We start from the raw sequence: 27,068 nt of genomic DNA, 5'->3' as shown, positions 1-27,068 counted from the left end.
CTACTAATCTAAACTGTTAAATACCTGTTGAGCCACTAATCCTATCAATACATGTCAATAATTGGTTTAAAATACAGTTCTTCATCTTTTCATGGTCATCAGATATGACCCATTTGGACGTTCAGAGGCTCCGTAGTTACTGTGGAAACACCGTCATCTTCTACAACATTGATTCACCAATAAAACCCATAGAGTTGGATCAATGACAGTGGATAAAATAAACAAAAATGAAGAAAAAAAAATGTATAAAATGATAAATAATGAACTGAAAAACTGAGTAAAATCAAGTAAAAAATTATAACATCCAAAGTAATGAATAAAAGGAATAAAAATTAACAATAAATCAACAGTAATTTTAACACTATAAGCCACAAACTTAACAGAATTGACGAAAGAAAATTATGAAATGTGCAAGAAAATGCTGAAAAATAAACAAAATAATCAAAAAATGTAACAAAAATGAAGGAAAATTAATGAAATAGACAACATATATACAACAACAAAATGAAACCACAACAGCCAAAGTAATCAATAAAGTGAATAAAATGAATAAAAAATTAAAAACAAACAAAAACAAACACAGCAAGAGCAAAATAAGCCACAAACTGAACAAAATAAAAAAAAAAAAAATGCTGAAACAATTGGTGTAAAATGCAGTTTGTCATCTTTTCATGGTCATGAGATATGATCCATTTGGATGCTCAGAGGCTCCGTAGTTACCATGGAAACACCGTCATCTTCTACAACACTGATTTACCAGTAAAACCCATGGAGTTGGATCAATGACAGTGGATGGACACACTGGGTTTATGGTCAGGTAATGATATATTTGACTGAAAAAGTCAGTTTTTCTCATATAATAACTCTCAACTTTAAAGCTATACCATATGATGTGGCATTTTTACACTTTTCTTTTGTCATCTTAAAATGCTCCTAATAAGTGTGTGTTAAACTAAAATGTAAAAGAAATCCGCCAGGTATTGAAACTCAAAAATGTTTAATCCTCATATATTTCTGATAAAAGTCTGACCAATCATTTTATTCGGTCCGAATAAAATAATTGGCCGAACCTGGCTGAGCCTCCTGTCAATCATCCATTACGGCCGTCCAGCATCCGATCCATTATCGCCGTCTCACATCCGATATGTGTCCCTCTGAATCTGACGCATTACTCACGCTGCTTCTCCTGTCACTGGCCACAGTCTTTCTAGGATGTGTATGGATAGAACTCAAATGCTCATGTGGAAGGGACAAAACGGATTTATGAACAGAAACAACAACTAAGGAGAACAAACGGGAGTCTGATGAATGAAGGATGGAGATAAAAGTCCGGAAGTCAGCTGTACTGGACTGAACAGGTCTGCATAAAGCTCAGCTTTTATGACGGTGGGACTCATACAGGTACATGTACATGGTGTCACACATGTAAGATGATGTAGGATGATAATTGTATGGACTATAAAACCTCAAATGTCCACGGAAAAATTCGCGGAGGCCACGCGTTCACAGTGCGCGCGCCCGTCGCCTGGGCATCTCATCTCCGTGGTGCAGTGAAGACACTGACCCAGTACTGCACAGACCACACCCTTAAATACAGGGTCTACTGATGGAACAGGGGCTGCGGGCCGCGGCAGGTGGATGATGCATCTGATTACTGAGGGAGGGGTCTGCGGACACACCGAAGTGGACCGAACCTGCACCTCCGCTTCCTCCACGCGCATCAGGTGAGAGGAGGCGAGCATCAGAGCTCAGGCAGGGGGAAGTGGGCGGGACTTTGGAGGGAGGCGGGTTGTTCATGTTCAAACTTTTACTAAGTGCTGTGAGAAATGCCACATCGGTAGGTACAGCTTTAATAAAAGGTTAAATAAAGATGAAAAATTCATTTAGGAACTGCCACAACAGTAGCTCTGGGTCTTTCTGGGTTCAGTCTGATCTGGGTGGGGTCTTACTGCTGTTGAATGCGTTCTTCAATGTGCTGATGTCACTGGCGGTTCCTGAAATCCTGTAGATGCCGACCTCATCCATCCCTCTGGTCTCCACCTCCTCAACGCAGCATCGAACCACATGAGGAACCAGACCCCCCTCCTGTCTGAGGCCAAAACAGAAAGTCACTTTTACTTCTCCTTAACCGACCTTCAAACCAAGTCAAACCACTTCACTTCTCAGACCAACATGAAAAAAAAGGGAAAGAATGAAGGGAAATAAAACTACACAGGACAACTGACGACTCCAGGTTTGAGTCTTTAAAACATCCCCGGGTCTGAGAGAGGATTAGACCAGAACTGAAACAAGGCCTCAGGATGTTTCCTCATGTAAAAAGATCATGTTGAGATCATTTGATGAACTTTATAAACTGTTGATGGTTTAATCTACAGTGACGTATCAGATCGTATCATCATTAGGGCTGTGTATTGGCAAGAATCTGGTGATACCATACAAATCACTAGGATCACGATACAATATATCATGATACCGTTAAAAAGGCAATTTTTTGTTTGTTTCTTTATTTTAAAATGATTATTTCCTTGAACACTTGAACTACACCAGAAATATGCACAAATTCTAAACACATTTTTATTTGATCACAACAGGATCTAATGCTATATCACAAAATTCTCCTGTGTTCAAACTTAAATTCTGTTTTACAGACATTACAGTTTAAGACCCTGTTCAAATGTTTATATTCTATTAGTTCATAACATCAGTACATTATTTTTGTGCAATCCCAACAAAGGAACTACAATTATTTAGTAAAAGAGTGTTAAATAATAATAAATAAAATATAAACAAAAAAGAAAAACAAAACAAAAAAAAGAACGTCCACAATATCTGAATAAATACCTAAAAATATCGATACAGTACTTTTTAATATTGATACAGTATTGTGAAATGAAATATCGCAATATATTGCAGAACCAATATTTTCTTACACCCCTAATCATCATACACTTTATTACCAAATGTATTTGGAACATGTGCCTTTACACACATGAACTTTAATGACATCCTATTCTGAATCCATTGGGTTTAATATGGAGTTGTTCCAGCCTGTGCTTCAACTCTTCTGGGAAGGTTTTCCATGAGGTTCAAGTGTGCGTTTATGGGCATTTGTGTCCGTTCCTCTAGAAGCACATTTGTGAGGTCAGGTTCTGATGTTGGATAAGAAGACCTGGCTCATAGTCTCTAATTCATCCAAAGGTGTTCTATGAGGTTGAGGTCAGGACTGTGTGTAGACCAGTTCAGTTCCTCCACAACAAACTCACTCATTCATGAGCCCGTTTACATGACCATAAATATCCGATAACTGGGAGTAATCTGATAATTGCCGGAATCAGATGTGAAGTGTTTACATGCACTTCAGAAATGCGATAATCGAAAAACCCTGGTTTACATGTTTTAGTCCATTATTTGATTTCTTTCGGAGTACGTATGTATGTTATGACCTAAGATGTACACTTCCTGTTATTTTCTAAACGTCCGGTCTTGTCTTATTGACCATGGCATTTGCTGTCCTAATATGGGAGGAGCTAATAAGACCACAAAATGGGTCACATGTTGCTGCTGTCCTTCATTTCATTGTTTGTTTACCTTTTTCTTTAGGCTCACATTGTCGCTGCATAACTTCCGTTTCTACAGATTTTTTTTTTTTTTACATATGCGCAGATGTAGAAAAACAAAAGAAATCAGATTAACCTGTAAACATGCGTGAAGACATCTGAGTACTGAGGAGAAATCTAGGTGTGTTAATCCGATTTCTCCTAATCAGATAGCTGCAGTTATTGGATAAAGCTGATCAGATTACCCTGTTTACATGATCACTGGAATAATCTGATAACTCCAGAAATCAGGTAATGCTCGGGGTATTAGTGTGCATGTAAACAGGCTCCATGTCTTTATGGACGTTGCTTTGTTCACTGGTGTCAGTCATGTTGGAACAGGAAAGGGCCGTCCCCAAACTGTTTCCACAAAACTGGAGCATGAAATAGTCTAAAATGTCTTGGTTCGTCCTTCTCATTCTGTTTCCTTTCCGTCACTTACTGAGCCACGGTCTCGATGGGGACGTTGAAGACCAGCTGCTGCTGGGACGTGGACCTCGGCGGGTCCAGAGGATGTGGAATGAACTTCAGGGACACGTTCACCTCCACGAGGCCGAGGTTCAGAGTCTGTCGCCTCCATCTCCTACTGAGGCTTTTAGGATCTAACTGAAGGACAAAAGGAATCTGATATTAGACGTCAGTTCCCTTCGAAAGACGACATCAGAGACTAAACACGTACCTTAACACTGGTTTTTCCCAGGACGGTGTGGTCCCGTTCATCTCGGTCCGACTGACTGATGCAGAGCAGCCTGAGGTTCTGAGCCCCATCCACCTGGAAACACAGCTCCTGTGGGCAAGACAGAAGGACGTCATCATGGTCACGTCGTCACGACAACAGCAGCAATCTAAGCATCTGAAACATCTGTACGGTGAAAAACAGATCACATCTGATCAATATTTAAGTGTGAATAATATCCTAAACGACTGAAAAGTAATGATTTATATGTCTTTTAATTCTGTGGATAGGTTTTATTTCATTTCATTTTTTTTGCAGTTCTACAGATGATAAAGGTTCAGCTTCAGTTAAACATATTTCAACCATCACAGCTGATCTGTCATCTGTCTTTACGTCGTAGGTGTAGTCTGATAATAGCTTTACAGATATTTCTCCACATATAAATATAAAACTTATGATGGTGATGTAAAACTTAAAAACCCACTCTCCCTGCACCCTGCAATGTTAACTAAAGATTATGGATTTATTTGATGCTATTTAAAACATTTGGTTTGAGTTGTTTTTTAACCTGATCATAACTGAACCAAACGCTGAAATTAACTAGAAAAGCACTCGGACAGTGCAGACCTCCGCCAAGGCAGATCAGTGCATCCCCCCCACCCCACCCCACCCCCCCACTGAGTGAACTATAAAAGGATAACTCCGAGTAGTGGTGTCCACACATGAATCAGAAGGTTCCTCTTGGTGTGAATCTGCAGTGACAGTGTTGCATCTATATGTGTTTTAGCTTGATTTGTTCTGGTTCTGGTTCTGGGTGGGTAAAGGTCTGACCTGCTCCCACTGTGGACTGAAGCTGAGGACGGACGAGTGGGTCTGGGCTTGTCTTTCATAGAAGTCAAATCCATCCACTTCCACGCAAACGTACACACCTGAGTCACAGAAAACCAGAAGAAGTTTCTATTACAGATCTGCTCATGTAGGTTCTGTAGACGAGTCTCCATCAGATTCATGAACGTGTTTGTGTTGTATAAACATAAACCCACGGGCCGGTTGTTCCAGTCCACGGGCCGAGTGAACGGCCACGGTCAGAGTCCCACACAACGCCTCACCATCGTCTCCTGTTCAGAGACACAGAAGACATGAGCTGTCCGGAATCAGAACCAGAATCAGATGCAGAACCAGAATCAGACGCAGAACCAGAATACTGTATTAATCCCAGGGGAAATTGTATGTTACAGTTGCTCCATTGAAGTAGAGTAAGAGTAGCAGGAAAATAACAGCAATTTATACAATATGTACAAGACGATATGTTATCAATTCATCAATATAATTAATATGATAATTATCAATATGCTAATTAAACTAGTATACATACATAAATGTACAAAGACTGTTGTGTTATGTGAATGAACAGTGGCTGGATTCACCTGGTGTGAATAAAAAAAACCTCCAGAATAAAAAGAGTGAAGCTTTACTAAGATTTTTTCACTAATAAATATAAATTCAGTCCAAATACTGGTTGGAAATAGCGAGAATTAATGATATTATAGGTTTTAGTCCAATGGAATGTTTGTCTCAGATCTACTTCAATACTCTGTATATTTACCATACATTCACTTTACAGATTCTTTATACTGGAACATTTATACATGTATTGGCTAAAGAGACATAAGCCAACATACTGTATATATGTGTAATAACACTTATTAAAGCACGTAAGATATAACACATTTAAACTCCGGGGAAAATAATTTAACAAAACAAAAAAAATGTCCTCATTTTTTAAATCAATCGATTTTATCAATCAATTTATCAGTTATCTTGATTATCTTTATCATTCTGTTCATTATTGTGTGTGTGTGTGTGTGTGTATATATATATAAATATAAATATAAATATAAATATATATATATATATATATATATATTTATATTTATATTTATATTTATATTTATATTTATATATATATATATATACATATATATTATATTAGGGATGGGAAGATTATCCAATATGCATCGATATGCATTGATACGCTGACACGCACGGGCACGATCCGAGTGCACCAGTAGAGAAGCTGCAAGTGAATGAGAAGTTTGGAATGATATCGTGATGCATCGGTTATTGAATGTTTGTATCGATATAATTTGATCTGTTCAATAGAATATATTTTTACTCTTCTTTAAAAGTGTTACTATTTATTTGGGTAAGTGTTTCTTTCCTTCAGACCCACGTTAACATGCGCCACGGATTCTCGGATGTGTACACTGTACACTAACAGTCTGAGCTCCGTGGATGGACTGTGGCACAAGCGCAGCGGATGAATACTGTAATGTGTGTATGTGACAGACATAGAAGGAGGTGACCACATGTGGTTTATGAACGTGTACTTCTTACTGTATCAGCTGTACTGAATACTGCTGTACATACCACAGATACTTCCTTAAACAGTGTCATACATATCCAACAGCACATCCCGGAATACCTTGTGCAGGTGTCTCTTAAAGTGACACAACCTTTTTCTGTTTTACCTTCATTACAAATACATTTCATTACAAATGGATTCAGTGAGGGAGCAAGAAGTTGAGTGTTAGAAACAGAGAAACGACTTTGGAAACAAAGTCCTAAGTTTTTCACTGACTGTATGTGAGGCACATGTTCTGAAATTGAACTAAAGACACTTTGTAAAAAGTCATGGTCTTATTTGATAAATAAATAATCAAGCTCATTGAATTGCACTACATTTTTTTTTTAGTACTAGAATGAATGTGTTCAATCAGAATGTGCTTAATTGCTCTGTATTGTGATTTGGGTGTGAACTGTATCATATCGCATCGTGAGATGCCACACACGTATTTTTAATATATCAGATCAGAGATGCTGTATCGTATCGGCCTTACAACTAAGGTTACCAAGCCTAATATAAATATATATATACATACATATGTGTGTGTGTGTGTGTCATGTGATTAGCCTCATAGCTTTACCCCTCTTACACTGCTCATTACTTTTTCATCATTGGCTCTGACCAGAAAAAAATATGACTTCCACAGTTATGCTATGAGGCTAATAACTTGTGGAAATGATGAATCATTCACCAGGATCTAAACATTACTTGATCTAAACATAACTGACATAAGCTGAAAAGAGGGGGCGGGGCTTGGTGTTGCATGCTCGTACCACCATCGGCGCTATGCAGCAGCAGCTGCTGCGTCATCCTCAGCTTCACACATGCACCGGTGAGGGTGAGCAGATCTGGAGGCACTGTTTCTACATCTACAAACAAACAGTGAATAGTTTCACTTTCACTCATTCATTTCATTTCTCAGCTGTTAATGTTGTTTTTCTACTTTCAGATCGATGCTATTCTTTAGTTTTACATTTATTTTGTATGTTTTGATCTGTCACTGGGATACGGTATTTTAAGGAAAAACTAAACCTGCTTGTTTATTGAGATAAATACATCACAGTTCAGCTCCATATATCACTTTATTGTAAGCAGAGATTTGTAAATTTATCTGAAAGTCAGTAAAACGTTCAGATAAATTTGTGTTTGTGAACTTACTGTCTTTAGTGAGTTTGTCGATGGCTTCTCTCCATTCTTCTAGTTCATAGAGAAAGGACGAGACCAGGCTGTGGCTCTGCAGAAACAACAGGTTATATTCAGGTTTAATTTATTTAGGTTTTGTTTAGGTTTTATTAAGGTTTTATTTAGATTTTGTTCAGGTTTCATTAAGATTTTATTCAGCTTTTATTCAGATTTGGTTCAGGTTTCAGTTAGGATTTATTCAGGTTTTATTTAGGTTTAATTCAGCATTAATTCAGGTTTTATTCAGGTTTGTTCAGCTTTTATTCAGGCTTTATTCAAGTTTTATTCCTATTTGGTTCGGATTTATTCAGGTTTTATTTAGGTTTTATTCAGATTTTATTTAGGCTTTGTTCAGTTTTTTTTTTTTTTTTTTTTTTTCAGTTTTATTCAGGTTTTTTTTCCAGTTTTATTCAGTTTTTTTTGTGTTTCTTTCTGTTTTTCTTCAGGTGTTTGACTGTTAATGTGAATGTTTTTTTCTGGTCTTACTTTTCCGCTGGGACTGTGCAGATCCAGTCTGTAAACCGTCGAGGTCATGAGCAGCATCGTCTCCATCTGCTCCAGTTTCTTCCTGCTTCGAGCCTTTAAACCCTTCTTCATAACGATAAAACACAGATTGGATTAGTTTTGTTCATACAGACCCCTCATCTCGTCCATCCTGGTTCCTTCACCCACCGCCTGCTGTTGGAGCTGCTGTCGGAGCAGGTGCATCTTCGTCCTGATGGCTTGGAGGCGGAGCTGAGTGTCAGCTGATCGTTCCTCGTCCATGAACCAGCGCAGTTTGAGGCCGGCGAGAGGCAGGTACCAGCAGAACCGGTACTGGTCCTGCTTCCTGACGGAAACAGAAAACAACACAAAAATGGGTTCACGTTAACCCTTTAACCCCTGAGACATTCTTTGTGTTGTGAATCTGCATCTGTTTCAGGTTCATTAAAGCTGCTGTAAGTATGTGCTTGTGCTCCTTTTCTTCAGTGGTTTTGTTTTACTGCGTGTTTTAGGGTCAAAACAGGTGGAATAACAGAAAAAGACAAAGAGAGGAATTGAAGTTTGAGAGGTTTGGACTAAATAAAACACTCAGAATGTACATCAATAATAATCTAATTTAATCTAATCCACTCTAATCTAATCCAATCTAATGTAATATAAAGTAATCTAACATAATCTAATCTAATGTAATTTACTCTAATATAACCGAAACGCATTTAATCTATCTCAATCTAATCTAACCTAATCTACTCTAATCAAAATTAATCTAATCTAATCTAATCTAAAATACTCTAATCTATTATAATCTAATCTAATCTATTTAAATCTAACCGAAACAAACCTAATCTAACCTAATCTACTCTAACCATAACTAATCTAATCTACTCTAATTGACTCTAATCTAATCTTTTCACATCCTACACAGACTGTGTTCATGTCATTTCAGTTTTCAAAAATCACCAAATGCTGGTGTTTTTGGTGGTTTGTCCATATTTTTCCATCTAACTCAGGGGTCTCAAACTCAATTTACCTGGGGGCCGCTGGAGGTAAAGTCTGGGTCAGGCTGGGCCACATGAAGTATTCCACAAAAAAAGGGTTTCTTTACTTAACTCACAACTAGTAACATGCACTTTTTGATGAACTCGCCTTCTTTGAATGGCTTTCTGGCCCTAGCAATCATGTCAATCACCACGTAGCTAGCTTCAACTTCATGTGGGTCACACTAATGCTAAACTTTGATGTCAAGTAGGGGGCCACAAAATATCATCCCGCAGGCCGCATTTGGCCCCCAGGACGCGAGTTTGAGACCCGTGATCTAACTGCTGCTGTAATTTGTCTCCAGTGGAACTAAAACTATCTGTCGGTGTTCCCGGTCTGAGGTGTCGTTACCCTCTGGTTGCAGGTTTGCATCTGGTGCACAGAAGCAGGTCGGTGTAAAGGAAGAGGTGACGGAGGCTGCGTTCGCCATCGCTCCCATCCACCACGAAGCCATCACGAATCAGCTGACGCCTCTGGAGCACAAACATACACTTCAGTGACGTGACGCCTCAGAACAGAACGTGCATTGCATCCCTGTGCATTCAAGCGGCGTCTCACCAGGCCGTGGCTCAGCGTCACCTCCCGTCTGCTCTGTGAACTCTCGTTGACTCCAGACAGGAAGCTGCGACTCAACCTCAGAGCTTCATGTAAAGCGGCATGATCTGTGTGGTCATCAGGCGTCGTCTTCAGCAGATCCTATGCATCACACACAGATTTAACTCAGTATCAGGTCATGTTAAAGCTTAATACAAACAATACTATGCTTTAAGAACTGAACCTCAACTGTTTATCAGTGGTTTGGAATGAACTGACTCTAAATGTTAAAATAAACACATCTGTCCATCATTTACTTTCTGGGAGGAAATCTTCCCAAAGTTAAATTTTTTTTACATTTTCTTTATTGTATCAGTAACAAGATTAAGGAAATGGATAGTAAAATTTGTCAAAACACAAATCCCACCAACCTACACTGTTCTAAATATTTAGATTGAAATTGAAAATACATTTTGTATAAATCAAAATCACTTCTTCATCTATACTATTACTGCCCTTATTCTGTATCTTACAAATTTCATTTTATCCAATTTAACCAACACCATTGAAATTATGGATAAGAATGTAATCACACATTTTGTCTGCACAAATTTTTAAAAAAATCATTTATTTGGAAAATTCCCTATTCATAAACAAAACAGTCCAAATTAAAAATTTTCATGTGTTAGACAATAATATATTTTTGATTTCTTTAATTCATTAATTGGAATAATCACAGCCCCTTTAAAAATGTGTTGTCTTTTTATTATATTTTGTATATTGCTTATTTTCTGTTGCCCGTAATGTTTGATTGTATTGTTGTAAAGTAAAAAAAAAAAAAAAAAGCATGTTGTGTTTAACGTCATAAAAAACACGTGAGAAACACGAAAACTGACTGGTGATGGTTTTAATTAAAAACGTAATGTAAGTTTCCTCACTTGCAGCACCAGCGTGGTCTTGGTGACTCGGTCCAAAGGTTTGTACAGAAGAGCTAATAAAATAAAAACATCCAATCAGATTCTGAAAACCAGCAAAAAGTTTTAGTTTGAAGAAATGTGTAGTAAAAGTACCTTCGAAGGTGTATTTGGTCCGGGTTTTGTCTGCTCCGTTGTGAGTCGTCATGCTCTGTAGAGGTTAAAGCCACTCATTACTGACAGGTTGTGTTTAACCCTTCGAATGTCTGGACCCTCCACTCTTCCATGAGTGGGTAAAAAAATGAGTGTTCAAATGTGTTCAAATACCACTTTTGTCATTTTGTCATGCGTTAAATAATCATTTGTATTATATTTTGAGAAACAAAAGAATGATTTCATGTTTGAAATATTTTTTATTTTTCTTTTCTTTTTTTCTTTTACATTTTTAACAATTGAAAAAATATTTTTTGATTGTTTTTTTATATTTTGAACATTTGAAAAGCAAAGTATATATATAATATAGTATATAACAGCAATAGAACAATGTCAACATCCATTTAGTGAGTGAGTCCTTTGGTTTTGCTGTTGAATTAATCAAATGTTCCCATGTAATTCCATTTATCCACCTATGGAAGTTATAATGGAAGTCATAATACAAAAACCACAATTACATAAAACTGATAAAAGGTAAGTTAAAAATTTAAAAGGCATGATGTCAATAACATGTTTTTTGAAAAATATGTGGAATATGAAATAATAACAACTCTTCACCCCACCTCACCGGGTCATTTTTGACCCACTTATGCATCTAAGGGTTAAGCTGCATTTCGATGCCGTCATACCTGGGCCAGGGTCCGAAAACGAGGGTCTGAGTTCGTGCACTTCCGGACGACTTCAACGGCGTCCTCGTAGTTTTCAATGAAGCCTCCATACAAACCGATCTGGTTCACCTACAGGACAGAAATAAAGCAGGAAATGAAGTGAGGCCGTGCAGATGATGGGCATTCACTTTGGCCCAGTTTGATGTAGAAACACTTTGACCTGGTAGTTGTAGTGCTTTTGTGGTGAACGCACATACAATTCTGAGCATCAAGTCTTTAAACAAAAACCCCCCCCAAAAATAGGACCAATGTCCCTGTATCTCACCAGGCATGTTTATTCTATTTTATTCTTCATTCATTCATTTTCTGAACCCGCTTCATCCTCACTAGGGTCACAGGGGTCGCTGGAGCCTATCCCAGCTATTCTATTCTATTCTATTCTATTCTATTCTATTCAACACACCCGGAGAAACCCAGGTATGTTAATCTGATTTCTCATGATCAGATTACTGCTGTTATCTGATCAGATTATTACCTACGTTATATTTTTGTCCAAATGGTGATCTCTGCATAACTTTACTCTCCTGACACTACTGCTTCATTTGATGCAGATTTCACAGTTTGACCAAAAATATGACTTAGGCAGTTATGCTATGAGGCTAACGATATGGAGGTTAATATTTTTAGCTGCTCAAAGATACACATCATGTTGATCAGTGTGTCATTTCATGCTGTATTCCTATTGGTTACTGAATATGGCTTTAGTCAAACTGTTTCAGACTTTGTCTCAGATTGTCTTCAACACAACACCAGAACCAGAGACCTCCTCAAACCTGTAAAACCACAACCACAGACAGTCCAGACCCTTTCAAACCTCTCACCATCTTCAGAAACAGATCTCCCACCACCAGCTCAAACCCTTCATGTCTGGGTTCTGCTGCGTCCCTGGGCCTCCTCGTCCTCCTCGCCCTCCTTCGTCCCGGTTCTTCCAGATGACTGGGTTCTGTCTGTTGGTGAGCGCTGAGTCGGTCCTTCAGACCCAAGTAGAAGTTCTGGTGCAGGTCTCGGAGCTCAGGAACCTGGTAGAAGACTGTATGGACCTCCTGGCTGGACAGAACCGGCTGGGAGGTCCCGGCTGAGGCCCGGAGAGCCTTCATTGGCTAAAACACAGAAAACAGAAAAAGATAAAATAAAATAAAATAAAATAAGATGAGATTAGATTAGATAAGATAAGAAAATGAGAAGAGATAAAATGAGTTAAGATGAGATAACATAATATAAAATGAGATGAAATAAGATGAGATTAGATAAGATAAAATAAAATCAGAAAATGAGATAAAATAAGATCAAATAAGATAAGACTTGATCCCACCACGGGGAAGTCGACAGCAGCAAAACACAATATGAAGATGAAAACTTGTGAAACAACAAATATACAGATAAAAAAACAAAATCTGCTATTTATGAATATTTTATTAAATTTATAAGTATTCATATAAATTAAGATTTAAATTAAAATATCATATACATATTTACAATATATTTGCACATGCACATGGTGTGATATGGGGGGTGGGTACTGAGAATAGTTACATATTCAAATGGACTGAGATGTGAGATGACAACGGTTCATGGGGGTGATAAACATGAAAAAATAGGCTGTGGTGGGTTGATAAAGACTAGGTGTGAAGATTCACACACTGAACATTCACTCATATTCAACTGTCAGTTAAAGTCATATCAAAAGAATCTACAGCCAGTTTCTACACAGTCAAACATGGTTTTATTCAGGTTTACTTCAGTTTTTATTCAGGTTTCTTTCAGGTTTTGTTCAGGTTTTATCCAGGTTTTGTTCAGGTCTTATTCATGTTTTGTTTAGGTTTTGTACAGGTTTTGTTCAGGTTTTTTCAGGTTTCGTTCAGGTCCAACCTTCACTCATATTCAACCCTCAGTTAAAGTCACAACATGAGAATCTACAGCCAGTTTATACACAGTGAAACACGGGGAACCACTGAGGCCTGAGATCCCAGACCAAACACCAGATTCCCAGACTACATTTCCACTGACTCATTTCTCATCTCCAACTCATTGTTCAAAAATGCAGAAACAATGGTTTCTGTTGCTGTTAATAGTAATGAGAAAAAAAGAAGAAAAGAAACCCGATCACTGTTGCTCCGTCACTTCCTCATTGAGGTCAACGGCTGCTCTTCCATCGGTTGTAATTCTATAGCAATTAAAACCTATAATGAATGACATGAACTGATATATAGATAGAAAATAAATGAATAAAACCTGAACAAAACCTCAGTCAGGGTTTCTGCAGGTGTCAGCATACCTAATTTAATGCTTTTTAATACCCTTTTTAATGCCATTTTAAGCAAATTTATTGCCCATGTCCAACTGCAGATACAGTTTTATATATAGTTTAATGACAGTTTACCGTTGACAGGCTTTAACCAGGTTCTGAATAGTTCCTCCTCCAATCACTCCTGCTCAAACTTGCATTTTCCCATTTTTCCCACATTTGCTAATATTCCCTCTGCTCTTTCACCACGGCATGAGTGTGCTCACAGCATGTTGCTTTCCAAGCATCCGGTGTTGATGACATCGACCATAAACAATAGCCAATTAAAGGGTTCCACCTGTCAGTCATCACACTACACTTCCTATCAAAATTATTAAATGTTTATATAATCAAAATAAATCGTGAATAACAATTTTTTTTTTTTCATTAAGTGTATTTAATTTTTTAATGCCTCTAAACATCTACTTTTATGGTTTTTAATGCCATTTAAGCCCTTAATTTTCACAAAATCTATTTAATGACCTAATGCTTTTTACCCGCAGGAACCCTGTGAATAAAACCTGGACAAAACTTGAATAAAACCTGAACAAAACCTGAATAAAACCTGGACAAAACCTGAATAAAACCTAAACAAAACCTGACTAAAACCTGGACAAAACCTGAATAAAACCTAAACAAAACCTGAATAAAACCTAAACAAAACCTGAATAAAACCTATCAAAATTATTAAATGTTTATATAATCAAAATAAATCGTGAATAACAATTTTTTTTTTTCATTAAGTGTATTTAAGTTTTTAATGCCTCTAAACATCTACTTTTATGGTTTTTAATGCCATTTAAGCCCTTAATTTTCACAAAATCTATTTAATGACCTAATGCTTTTTACCCGCAGGAACCCTGTGAATAAAACCTGGACAAAACTTGAATAAAACCTGAACAAAACCTGAATAAAACCTGGACAAAACCTGAATAAAACCTAAACAAAACCTGACTAAAACCTGGACAAAACCTGAATAAAACCTAAACAAAACCTGAATAAAACCTAAACAAAACCTGAATAAAACCTATCAAAATTATTAAATGTTTATATAATCAAAATAAATCGTGAATAACAATTTTTTTTTTTTCATTAAGTGTATTTAATTTTTTAATGCCTCTAAACATCTACTTTTATGGTTTTTAATGCCATTTAAGCCCTTAATTTTCACAAAATCTATTTAATGACCTAATGCTTTTTACCCGCAGGAACCCTGTGAATAAAACCTGGACAAAACTTGAATAAAACCTGAACAAAACCTGAATAAAACCTGGACAAAACCTGAATAAAACCTAAACAAAACCTGAATAAAACCTAAACAAAACCTGAATAAAACCTAGACAAAACCTGAATAAAACCTAAACAAAACCTGAATAAAACCTGGACAAAACCTGAATAAAACCTAAACAAAACCTGAATAAAACCTGGACAAAACCTGAATAAAACCTGGACAAAACCTGAATAAAACCTGGACAAAACCTGAATAAAACCTGGACAAAACCTGAATAAAACCTAAACAAAACCTGAATAAAACCTAGACAAAACCTGAATAAAACCTGAACAAAACCTGAATAAAACCTAAACAAAAGCTGAATAAAACCTGGACAAAACCTGAATAAAACCTGGACAAAACCTGAATAAAACCTAAACAAAACCTGAATAAAACCTGGACAAAACCTGAATAAAACCTGGACAAAACCTGAATAAAACCTGGACAAAACCTGAATAAAACCTGGACAAAACCTGAATAAAACCTAGACAAAACCTGAATAAAACCTAAACAAAACCTGAATAAAACCTGGACAAAACCTGAATAAAACCTGGACAAAACCTGAATAAAACCTGGACAAAACCTGAATAAAACCTAAACAAAACCTGAATAAAACCTAGACAAAACCTGAATAAAACCTGAATAAAACCTAAACAAAAGCTGAATAAAACCTGGACAAAACCGGAATAAAACCTAAACAAAACCTGAATAAAACCTGGATGTTACTGTCTGTCTAGCGGCTAAGGAGACCGAAACATAAAAAGGAAACCAACGGATATCGTGCTCACAAATTATAATTTAATGTACAAATAAAGAACTCATAAAAATAACACCAACAGAGAGTCAGGGTGCCTAGCAATAGAAGAGGAAGTATAAGTAAACTAAAACAAAACAAGCTGGGTCATCCAGCTCTAAACTAAAGATGGAACTAAAAAGACGGTGACATGTCGAAGTGGCAAAGAAACTGGGCTGTGGCTGGCATGTGGCAGGTCGGAGAGAGAGCCAACGAGAGCAAGCAAGACAGAGCGAGGGATTTTCTTCCAGCTTTTAAGAACTCACGCCATCGGGTCCCGCCAATCAGAGCCTGAAGAGACGAAATAGTCAAGGAAAGAGAACAGGGCGAGAGTGTACACGCAGTGTGCGTAACACTGGACAAAACCTGAATAAAACCTGAACAAAACCTGAACAAAGCCTGAATAAAACCCGAACAAAACCTGAATGAAACCTGAACAAAACCTAAATGAAACCTGATCAAAACCTGAATAAAACCTAATTGAAACCTGACCGAAATCTGAATAAAACCTGGATAAAACCTGAACAAAGCCTGAATAAAACCCGAACAAAACCTGAATGAAACCTGAACAAAACCTGATCAAAACCTGAATAAAACCTAATTGAAACCTGACCGAAATCTGAATAAAACCTGGATAAAACCTGAATAGAATCTGAATAAAACCTAAAAAAAAATTTTGGATAAAATCTGAATAATACATGATTAAAACCTGAATAAGACCTGCGTAAAACCTGATTTTAAAGCTGCACAGACCAAAAACAGACCAAAGTCTGAAAGTCCACCCCTTCCTTCTGCATCTAGTTCTACTCTACAGACTAAATACAGAATTAAAACATGCTCAAAGGTCATTATGGTCTGTTTGCTAAAAACCCATCATACACTGCAGCTTTAAGAGATTTTAATCTGCAACACTGAAATAAGAGGAACCTCATCTTTCAGAGCAGAACAAAACATCGACCATTAGTGGTTAATGCAGGAAACTGAACGGGGACAATGACACGACAGTAAGTACAGCAGAGTAATGTGCACGTGTCGACAGCATTTAATCATTCAACAGAAACAAAACACCCCAATGTTCTAATAACGGAAAAAACATGAACAAACATACAAGATTCACTACAGTCCAAGTAGGAGATAAAATACTACTGTTTAGTTTTATGCCTGAGCTAGTTCCTTTTTCTATATTTAACCAATACCACAGTTTATCATAACACTATCCCCTGTGAATTAACATAATTTTGTACCATTTTCTTTACATGTGGTGAACAGAAATTTGGAAAAGCAGCTAAAATATTGATATCAATAGATAGTTTCAATGCTCTACATGTTGATTTTACATTAAAATGACTTTGTGGTGACTATAAGTACATTTTCTTTACATTTACCCTTTTGTCATTTTATTCTGTGCATTTTTTGTGTAAATCTTGTATTTTTCTATATTTTATTCAATGATCAGGTAGATGTTCTTTAAAGCTCAGAGTAAATTCAAAGGTTACTTTATCAAAACAGAGAAAACTGAAGAAATAACAAACTTTTTCAGCAAAATCGTATTTTTTTCCAGATTGTTTTACCGTTAGCAGAGCCTCCAGTTCGTTCAGATAAACCTCCTCACCCTCCAGGATGCCTTTCAGGACCACCAGCCTCCTGTCCAGCATCTCCTCCGGGCTGCATGGTGTCTGGAAAAGAACAGAAATGAAGACGATCAGATGTTAAGTGTAATACCACCGACAGCCACCAGAGGCAGCTCGGGAAAAAAAAGTCCTGTTTCCCATAGACTTTCATTCAACTTCCCTCTAAAAATATGAAATCCAGGAGTGATTCTAGTCTCATTTTTTGGTCCATTTGATTCATGTAGTAAATCACTTGTGAAGTTGTGAATCTAATCAGAAAATCAAGAAAATACATCGAAAAAACTTTTTGTTTTTTTAAAGTTTATAGTTTAGACCCGGAGAAAGATGTCAGCCAATGTTAATAAAAACTGATAATTAACCACATTTGTGGAATATAATCGATAACAGCAGAAACAACGAATATGACATAAAAGATGGAACAAATGGAAAACAACAAAATTGACGTAGGAGACCAAATATATATATATACAGTAGAGGCCAAAAGTTTGGACACACCTTCTCATTCTTCGCATTTTCTTTATTTTCATGACTATTTTCATTGTAGAGCCTCACAGAAGGCATCAAAAGTATGAATGAACACATGTGGAATTATGTACTTACCAAAAAAGTGTGAAATAACTGAAAACATCTCTTATATTCTAGTTTCTTCAAAGTAGCCACCCTTAGCTCTGATGACTGCCTTGCACACTCTTGGCATTCTCTTGATGAGCTTCCAGAGGTAGTCACCTGAAATGGTTTCCACTTCATAGGTGTGCCTCATCAGGGTTACTTAGCGGAATTTCTTGCCTTATTGATGGGGTTAGGACCATCAGTTGTGTTGTGCAGAAGTCAGGTTGATGCACAGCTGACAGCCCTATTGGACAACTGTTAGAATACATATTATGGTGAGAACCAATCAGCTAAGTAAAGACAAACGAGTGGCCATCATTACTTTAAGAAATGAAGGTCAGTCAGTCCGGAAAATTTCAAAAACTTTGAATGTGTCCCCAAGTGCAGTCGCAAAAACCATCAAGCGCTCCAACGAAACTGGCTCACATGAGGACCGCCCCAGGAAAGGAAGACCAAGAGTCACCTCTGATGCTGAAGATAAGTTCATCTGAGTCACCAGCCTCAGAAATCACAAATTAACAGCAGCTCAGATTAGAGACCAGATGAATACCACACAGAGCTCTAGCAGCAGACACATCTCTACAACAACTGTTAAGAGGAGACTGCGTGAATCAGGCCTTCATGGTCAAATAGCTGCTAGGAAACCACTGCTCAGGAGAGGCAACAAACACAAGAGATTTATTTGGGCCAAGAAACCCAAGGAATGGACATTAGACCAGTGGAAATCTGTGCTTTGGTCTGATGAGTCCAAATTTGAGATCTTTGGATCCAACCGCTGTGTCTTTGTGCGACGCAGAAAAGGTGAACGGATGGATGCTACATGCCTGGTTCCCACCGTGAAGCATGGAGGGGGAGGTGTGATGGTGTGGGGGTGCTTTGCTGGTGACGCTGTTGGGGATTTATTCAAGATTAAAGGCAACCTGAACCAGCATGGCTACCACAGCATCCTGAAGTGACATGCCATTCCATCCAGTTTGCGTTTAGTTGGACCATCATTTATTTTTCAACAGGACAATGACCCCAAACACACCTCCAGGCTGTGTGAGGGATATTTGACCAAGAAGGAGAGTGATGGAGTGCTGCGCCAGATGACCTGGTCTCCACAGTCACCGGACCTGAACCCAATCGAGATGGTTTGGTTGAGCTGGACCGCAGAGTGAAGGCAAAAGGGCCAACAAGTGCTAAGCATCTGTGGGAACTTCTTCAAGACTGTTAGGAAACCATTTCAGGTGACTACCTCTGGAAGCTCATCAAGAGAATGCCAAGAGTGTGCAAAACAGTCATCAGAGCTAAGGGTGGCTACTTTGAAGAAACTAGAATATAAGAGATGTTTTCAGTTATTTCACACTTTTTTGTTAAGTACATAATTCCACATGTGTTCATTCATAGTTTTGATGCCTTCAGTGAGAATCTACAATGTAAATAGTCATGAAAATAAAGAAAATGCGAAGAATGAGAAGGTGTGTCCAAACTTTTGGCCTGTACTGTGTGTGTGTGTGTGTATATATATATATATATATATATATTTTTTTTTTTTTTTTTTTTAAACTCCCACACGTTCACTTTATGATCCATTATTATATTAACTACTGGGAAATATGGAACCAAATTCTATCAATAGTACCAATAGTTTGTAAAACTGATAATGATATTTATTCCAATATAAAACTACATTTGTCATTATTGTTTTGTGTCCCAGACCCCTGTTAGAAAACAAACACCTGAATTCAACATGTCCACATACCTTTGTCCATATAGTGGATGAATCCTACAGACAGACCCTTTAAAACAGGTTGATACTAACACTGCAAACCAAGGGTGTCAAACATGTGGTCCGTGGGCCACAACCGGACCCTCCAAAGGGTCCAATCCGACCCGTGGGATGAATTTGAAATTACACTGAAGATATTATCAATACAGTGTCAGAATCTTTAGAGTTCAGGTTCCACATTGAGACAAATATGATCTAAAGTGGGTAAAACCAGTAAAAAAAACTATCATAATAACCTATAAATGAGGAGAACTCCAATTTTTTTCTTTGTTTTAGTGTAAAAAAAAAAAGTTGAATTACATGAAAATGTTTACATTTACAAACTATTATTTCACTAAAAATGTGAATAACTTGAACAAATATGAACAACATGAAATGTCTTAAGAGAAATAAGTGTAATTTTACCAATATTCTGCCTGTTATTAAATGTTTTGTGTATTTGTAGATCCACTGTGATCTGTAAGTTGTAATGTACGTACATGTGTAAATTATAACCTGAGGAATAATATTGTCAAAATTGCAATTGTTTTTCTTAAGACATTTCAGGTTCTTCGTGTTATTCAGATTTTAAGGAAACTTTGTAGATGTAAACATTTCCATGATGTAATTTTATTTTTTTCACTGTTATGTTACTGGTGGTCCGGCTCATATTAGGTTGTTTTAGGCTGAATGTGGACCCTGAACTAAAATGAGTTGGACATCCCTGCTATAAATAATGCTCCAAATTTTTCTCTTTGTTTTAGTGCAAAAAACAAATAAACATTAAATTATGAAAATATTTACATTAACAAACCATCCTTTAACATTAAAATGTGAATAACCTGAACAAATATGAACAAACTGAAATGACATTAAGTGAAGTTTTAACAATATTCAGTCACTTACTAAATGTTTTGTGTCTTTGTAGATCTGATCCATAATGCATATGTATAGATAAGATGAGGCATGATATTAAAGCAGCGGATGACTTTCATCACACTTTTTTTTTTTTTCTATTTTGTAAAACCCCAGTCATATCCTGATTATCTCTAATCCATTAGTCTTCCTGTGCTTATGCATCTGAATTACTTCCCTCACAGTGAACAACTTCGTAGATGACTCCATCATAAACACAGTCCGCTTGTTTCCATAACAAACCCAAACGTCACTCGGGCCTTTCGGAACTTTTTGTCGTGAAGTGCATTGTGGGAATGGTGACCAAGGAAAACCGGTTTCTCACAGATTCAGCCAGAAAATGATCCAGATCGCTACAACATAAACTTCTCCAGTCCACCAGGATTGTCCACCCCTGGTCTAGTTGGTGGATGGAGGTAAAGGCCACATTTGGGTTCAGCTTCACCGACAGACAGGCAAACTGCTGCTGCGTGGAATTCACATTCCCACAATGTATTTTGCGACAAAATTTCCGAAAAGGCCCAAGAGACATTTGGGTGTGTTTTGTAAACGAGTGAACTGAGTTTCTGATGGAGTTATCTACGAAGCTGTTCACTGTGAGGGAAGTGATTCATGTGCATAAGCACCGAAAGACTAAAGGATTAGTGATAATTAGGATATGACTGGACACATCTGAACTTTTTTAAAAAAATTATCTGTTATTTATTTTATTTATTTCGAGCATTTACAGAATACATGCAAGTTCAAAATTCCAAAATCATTCGTTTACAATTGAAAAGGAGTGGGAAGAAAAAGAAACGGATTTAATGCCACCCCCATTCTCATCATCAAATAACTTTTGTGATGTAAGTCATATGCTGCTTTAAAATTGAACATATTTTTCTGAGAAATTTCAGTTTTTTTCAGGTTATTCACATCTTTTTTGTTTGGATAATTTGTACATGTAAATATTTTCAGAATTTTATGTATTTTTTGCAACAAAACAAAGAGAAAACTCTGAAGTTGCGATTCTTTACAGGTTATTCTGATATTATTTTACTGGTCTGAGCCACTGGAGATCAAATTGGGCTGAATGTGGAACCTGAACTAAAATGAGTTCGACCCCCCTGGAGGCATTTCTTGTCACTTACTGGTGTGTCTGGAAGGTCTAAACCCTCAATATTCAGAGGAGAAAGGAGACCAGACTCCACCTCCTCATGGAATACCTCCTCCTCCAGGATGTCAGACTCCGCCTCCACCACGACTGGAACGTAAACACATCACATGAATATTTTATCAGCTGGGTCCATCCAGGCCTCACAAACATGTGTCAGTACAGGTAATGGAGTGGTCCGAAAAATGGAGACAATCAGTGTTCCCCAAAACCAAAGATCACGTCTATTAATGTTTGAAAGTTCACAAAAATATTTTGATTTGTCCATCTGTCTGTCCTCAATTATATCACAGGAACGACTAGACAGAATTTCTTCAAATCTGACTCAAACATTCTCTTCAAGGATGAACTGAAAGTGTTTTGGTGGTCAGAGGTCAAAGGTCAAGGCCAATAAATGAATGAACTAAAGGCTACTAAACCAACAGACTGACCTTATGGCTCTGGTTTATTAAGAAATTTGTCCAATTAATGATTTATCAAAATATGAGGTGATTGATTTTCTATTCAATAAACAGTTCAGGTCTTCACTTTTCACAGTTTTGGAAAAATATCCTGAATGAATGAATGTTTTATTCCAGACATATAAATATCACAATAGAACCAGGTTTTAATACCGCATTTGGATAAGATAAAATAAAATAAGATAAATCTTTATTAATCCTGCATCAGGTTAATTTATTGTTACAGCAGAAAAAAGCAATACTATTAACTTTATATTATTCTTATACGTATTGTACATATTATTATTACAATAGTAGGAGGTGGAGGAAAGAACATGAAAACAGTCAAAAAAAAAAGGAATTGATGCCATAACATCAACACAAACCAAGAAATGCACAGAAATAGTAGAAATAGAACATATGCATGAACCAGAACTACAGCGAGAACCAGAACCACAACATAAACCAGAACTACAGCAAGAACCAGAACCACAGCATGAACCAGAACCCTAATATGAACCAGAACCACAGCAAGAACCAGAACTACAGCAAGAACCAGAACCATAGCATGAACCAGAAGTACAGCAAGAACCAGAACTACAGCAAGAACCAGAACCACAGCATGAACCAGAACCCTAATATGAACCAGAACCACAGCAAGAACCAGAACTACAGCAAGAACCAGAACCATAGCATGAACCAGAACTATAGCAAGAACCAGAACCACAACATAAACCAGAACTACAGCAAGAACCAGAACCACAGCATGAACCAGAACCCTAATATGAACCAGAACCACAGCAAGAACCAGAACTACAGCAAGAACCAGAACCACATATGAACCAGAATCACAGCATGAACCAGACCAAACCAAACCTGTCTCCTGACCCTAAACCTCAGCTTGAACTCCCGGTGCTGTGTGACCCGGTCTGAACCGGTCCACTCACTGTCCACTTGTCGGGCCAGCAGATACTCCACAGCCTCCTGGTAAACGTCCATGTCCTCGTCGACGTCTTCGTCCTCTGAAGCTGCAGGACGTGAACGTGACGCCAACACCAGCCGTGGTCGGACACTTCCTCTTTCTGTTGAGGATGAACAAAAGAGGAAAATACAGCTTCCTGTGTGTGTAAAAGCCAGTAAACCGGCATGAGAACTGGCACCTGACATTTCCACACATGCAATTCCTGTCAGAGGTAAACCTTCAACTTCAACTTCAGCCTCCCGCTGAAGAAACACATGAGGACAGAGGATGGCGACGCCAGCAGATCAGTCAGAACCAGGATATGTGCAGATATTATAATGTGAATTACCTGGAATAACCTCACAATAGTCCTCTGTTCATGCAACACAAATGCAATATGAATATTTACCCAAACATAAATGCGTTATTTTTATATAGACTTGAGTTCACAGATATACATACTGTTTCATAAATAAATACTATTAATATTGTTAATATTGTTCATAGATATACATACTGTTATATACTATTAATATTGTCTGTTCATATTCTCTATTTTTATTTTATCTTCTTTTAGTTCTATTTTTCTTTTACTTTTTGTAAAATTTTAGATTCATTTTCTTATTTTTTTTTTTTTTAGTTTTTTGGAATTTTATATTTGCTCTATTCTCATTTTCTGACGGATTGGTTTTTTAAAATTCATATCGTTGCACTGACTGTAGTAGCACTTGTGATGTCATTGCACACACAATTACAATAAAGGCTAGTCTATTCTATTTTATTCTATTCTATTCTATTCTATTTTTCTGTATTTTTCCTATGTTTAATTCATTGTTCATGTAGATGTTTAGTAAAGTACTCGTAGTAGTAGTAGTAGTGGTGGTGGTAGTAGTAGTAGTGGTAGTAATAGCCAAAGGTGTCAAGTAACTAAGTACAAACACTTTGTTACCCTACTTAGTATAAATTTTGGTTCTTTATACTTTATTGGAGTAACTATTTTTCAGCTGACTTTTTACTTCTACTCTTTACATTTTCATGCAGTTATCTGGACTTTCTACTCCTTACATTTTAAAAATAGCCTCAGTACTCCTATTTCATTTCAGCTGGTTTTCATTCCGGTTTGTCATCATTCAAATAAAAAAACTATCCAGATAAATGGTTCAATCTGGATAGAGTGAATTTGTGGTTAAACGAGAAGTATAAACGTATACCATTCAGACATCCAACTGGTTTGAACGAGATCCATCGCACCTGCACATGACACAAATCACATCACACTCCAGCAAGGACACAGCAGACGTATGTAGCCTAGTATGAAGATGTCCGAGGCAGAGACCCAAGAGAACTGGAGCCACATGTCCCAACCAAACACCAACGAGGAGGCTGGTAGCAGCCAGGAAGACCATTTTCAACAGGCATATGTGCAGTTGAAACAGGTAGACTAGAGCAGCCCAAATGTTTCCACATGAACATTTTAATATAACATTATAGTCATTATGGCCTTTAGAAAAATGTTTTTTTGGGGAGGTGGGGTAGTGCACTATAGGTCCCTGTGGCACCGCCTAAGCTTTTGTCCTAAGGGCATTTTTCCTCATTACATTTATTTTTATACTTTTAGTAGTTTTGAAACCAGTACTTTTACTTGAGTAAAAAGCTTGAGTTAATACTTCAACTTCTACAGAAGTCTTTTCCTAGTATCCTAGTATTCCTATTTCCTAGTACTTTCCTAGTATCTCTACTTCTACCAGAGTAATGAATGTGAATACTTTTGACACCTCTGGTAGCAGTAGTAGTAACAGTATTATTATTATTATTAGTTGTAGTAGTAGTAGTAGTATGCAGAGCCCATATAGGGGCTCAGTTTTACATAAACAAATGTTATTATTGTTCCACTTCAGTTTCAGATGTTTGTAAGCCGGCGCTGCCCCCTGGTGGACAGTACCTGTCATAACAGGAGGTCAATCGTTCATCCACGTGGACTCGTGTTCATGGTTTATCCTGTTCATTTAATTGGCATGTTATCTGTACACATTATAAGCTTTCTGTGTGTACATTCATGCGGTGTCAAATACCACGCACTGAGGGTTAGGGCAGAGCCCTATAAAGAGAGTTACGACAAGCTTTGATGTCGCTGCTCCGGTGATCATGTGGTTCATGTAAGCCTGAATTGTTCCAAATGAACTGAGCGCTCCCATGCCATTCAATGGGAAAAACAGCAGTGAGCACGATAAATCTGAAAATAAACCACACACAACTGCGGTGTCACTACTGTATGCACTGTTGTGTGTGTTATACTTTTGAGTAGTGGGGCTGACAACTGAAAGGACTGACTTTACTACTTTGAAAACTTCAATTTTAGGGGGAAAGTTTGGTGTTAGCTTGGATCGGCTACTTACATGAGAGCTGCTAACTTTAAAAGTTCATTCATTCTGCAGTTGTACTGTACTGGTAAGGAGATAGACAATTTACCATTTTTAAGTTTTACTATTATAGGCTAACCACTGTGTTAGCTGTGAACACTGTGTGTCTGTGAAGCTCTGCTCTGTAACACACACAACAAGGCATTAACCAGCACATAGCATAGCAGCTAACACAGAATGTCAGTGTTAGCATGGACGCTAAACTCATTAAAAACTTAACATTAGCAAATTCAAAACTCAACAGAATTCTTATAGGATGAGTCAGATCTTACAAATGCCAAGTGATAGAAGTTTGGCCTCCTTTAACTCATGAATATTAACTTCTCTGAACTGATCTGAATAAATAACACTAGCTCCGACAACGCTCAACATGTACAAGCAGTCTTCACTACTTTTATTTCCAGAGGTGAAAGGGCTTTCTGGTGAACGTTGCATGATCTTCTCTCCACTGCAGAGATCCTGGTATTTATTCACTTATTTATTCATTCATTTATTCAGTGTCCTGCCATGGCGCCCCCTGCAGGATCATCAGTCCCACAGTCCATCTAAAATGGAGATTTATTGTCCCCTGTAGAATTTCCCTACTAGGACAAAATAACTCAACCTTTGACCTTTACACACCTTTATTCAGGGTTTGTACACATTTTCAAGGTCAAAATTAAAGCACTTTTAAGGGTCATTTTAAAATTTTTTCAACACAGCACCTTATTACATTGTATTGTATTATGCTATAAACATCTAACATTATGTTTCATAATAGCCAAAAGTTTAGAAATGAAAGAACACAAAGTTTATCCAAAAAAAGGGAAGCCTCTTGGTGTTCTTCAGACACACACCCGCCGAGACACAGATTAAGATAAAATATTTACCTGGAGTCGACCTGAGAACACCTGCTAATTTTGTTTTTTGACATAAATTTTTATTTTTCAAAATGTATCACCTCTCTATAGTTAGCTTCGGTTTGCAATCTAACCTTCCAGAGTTAATATTAAAATTCAGAGTTATAATTGCAAACAGTTTCAAACACTTAAAGTAAAATTCAAGCACTTATCAGACCTTGAAAACACAACATTGAAATTCAAGCATTTTCAAGGATTTCAAGCACCATATGAACCCTGTTTATTTCTTTCT

General features: G+C 37.3%; 1 protein-coding gene across 1 annotated transcript in view; it reads right to left on the bottom strand.

Annotated features, from left to right (window-relative positions):
• The window catches only part of LOC115438365 (active breakpoint cluster region-related protein), a 29,094-nt gene extending 4,158 nt beyond the window's left edge, over positions 1-24,936 (bottom strand). Inside the window, exons 1-20 of the mRNA XM_030161941.1 lie at positions 24,883-24,936; positions 24,729-24,768; positions 23,504-23,638; positions 22,094-22,206; positions 17,630-17,734; positions 12,533-12,811; positions 11,673-11,780; positions 10,987-11,041; positions 10,855-10,907; positions 9,941-10,078; positions 9,734-9,855; positions 8,534-8,690; positions 8,348-8,452; positions 7,838-7,913; positions 7,453-7,548; positions 5,316-5,390; positions 5,104-5,201; positions 4,276-4,383; positions 4,039-4,202; positions 1,950-2,089 (exon numbers count right to left, since the gene is read on the bottom strand). Of these exons, the coding sequence (XP_030017801.1) occupies positions 1,950-2,089; positions 4,039-4,202; positions 4,276-4,383; positions 5,104-5,201; positions 5,316-5,390; positions 7,453-7,548; positions 7,838-7,913; positions 8,348-8,452; positions 8,534-8,690; positions 9,734-9,855; positions 9,941-10,078; positions 10,855-10,907; positions 10,987-11,041; positions 11,673-11,780; positions 12,533-12,811; positions 17,630-17,734; positions 22,094-22,206; positions 23,504-23,638; positions 24,729-24,768; positions 24,883-24,936 (2,221 nt within the window). The remainder of the gene's footprint in view (positions 1-1,949; positions 2,090-4,038; positions 4,203-4,275; positions 4,384-5,103; positions 5,202-5,315; positions 5,391-7,452; positions 7,549-7,837; positions 7,914-8,347; positions 8,453-8,533; positions 8,691-9,733; positions 9,856-9,940; positions 10,079-10,854; positions 10,908-10,986; positions 11,042-11,672; positions 11,781-12,532; positions 12,812-17,629; positions 17,735-22,093; positions 22,207-23,503; positions 23,639-24,728; positions 24,769-24,882) is intronic.
• Positions 24,937-27,068: the final 2,132 nt, after the last annotated feature.

The sequence above is a fragment of the Sphaeramia orbicularis genome, chromosome 18, assembly GCF_902148855.1.
Source record: "Sphaeramia orbicularis chromosome 18, fSphaOr1.1, whole genome shotgun sequence".
NCBI lineage: Eukaryota > Metazoa > Chordata > Actinopteri > Kurtiformes > Apogonidae > Sphaeramia > Sphaeramia orbicularis.
This window is presented reverse-complemented; position numbering and strand designations above follow the sequence as displayed.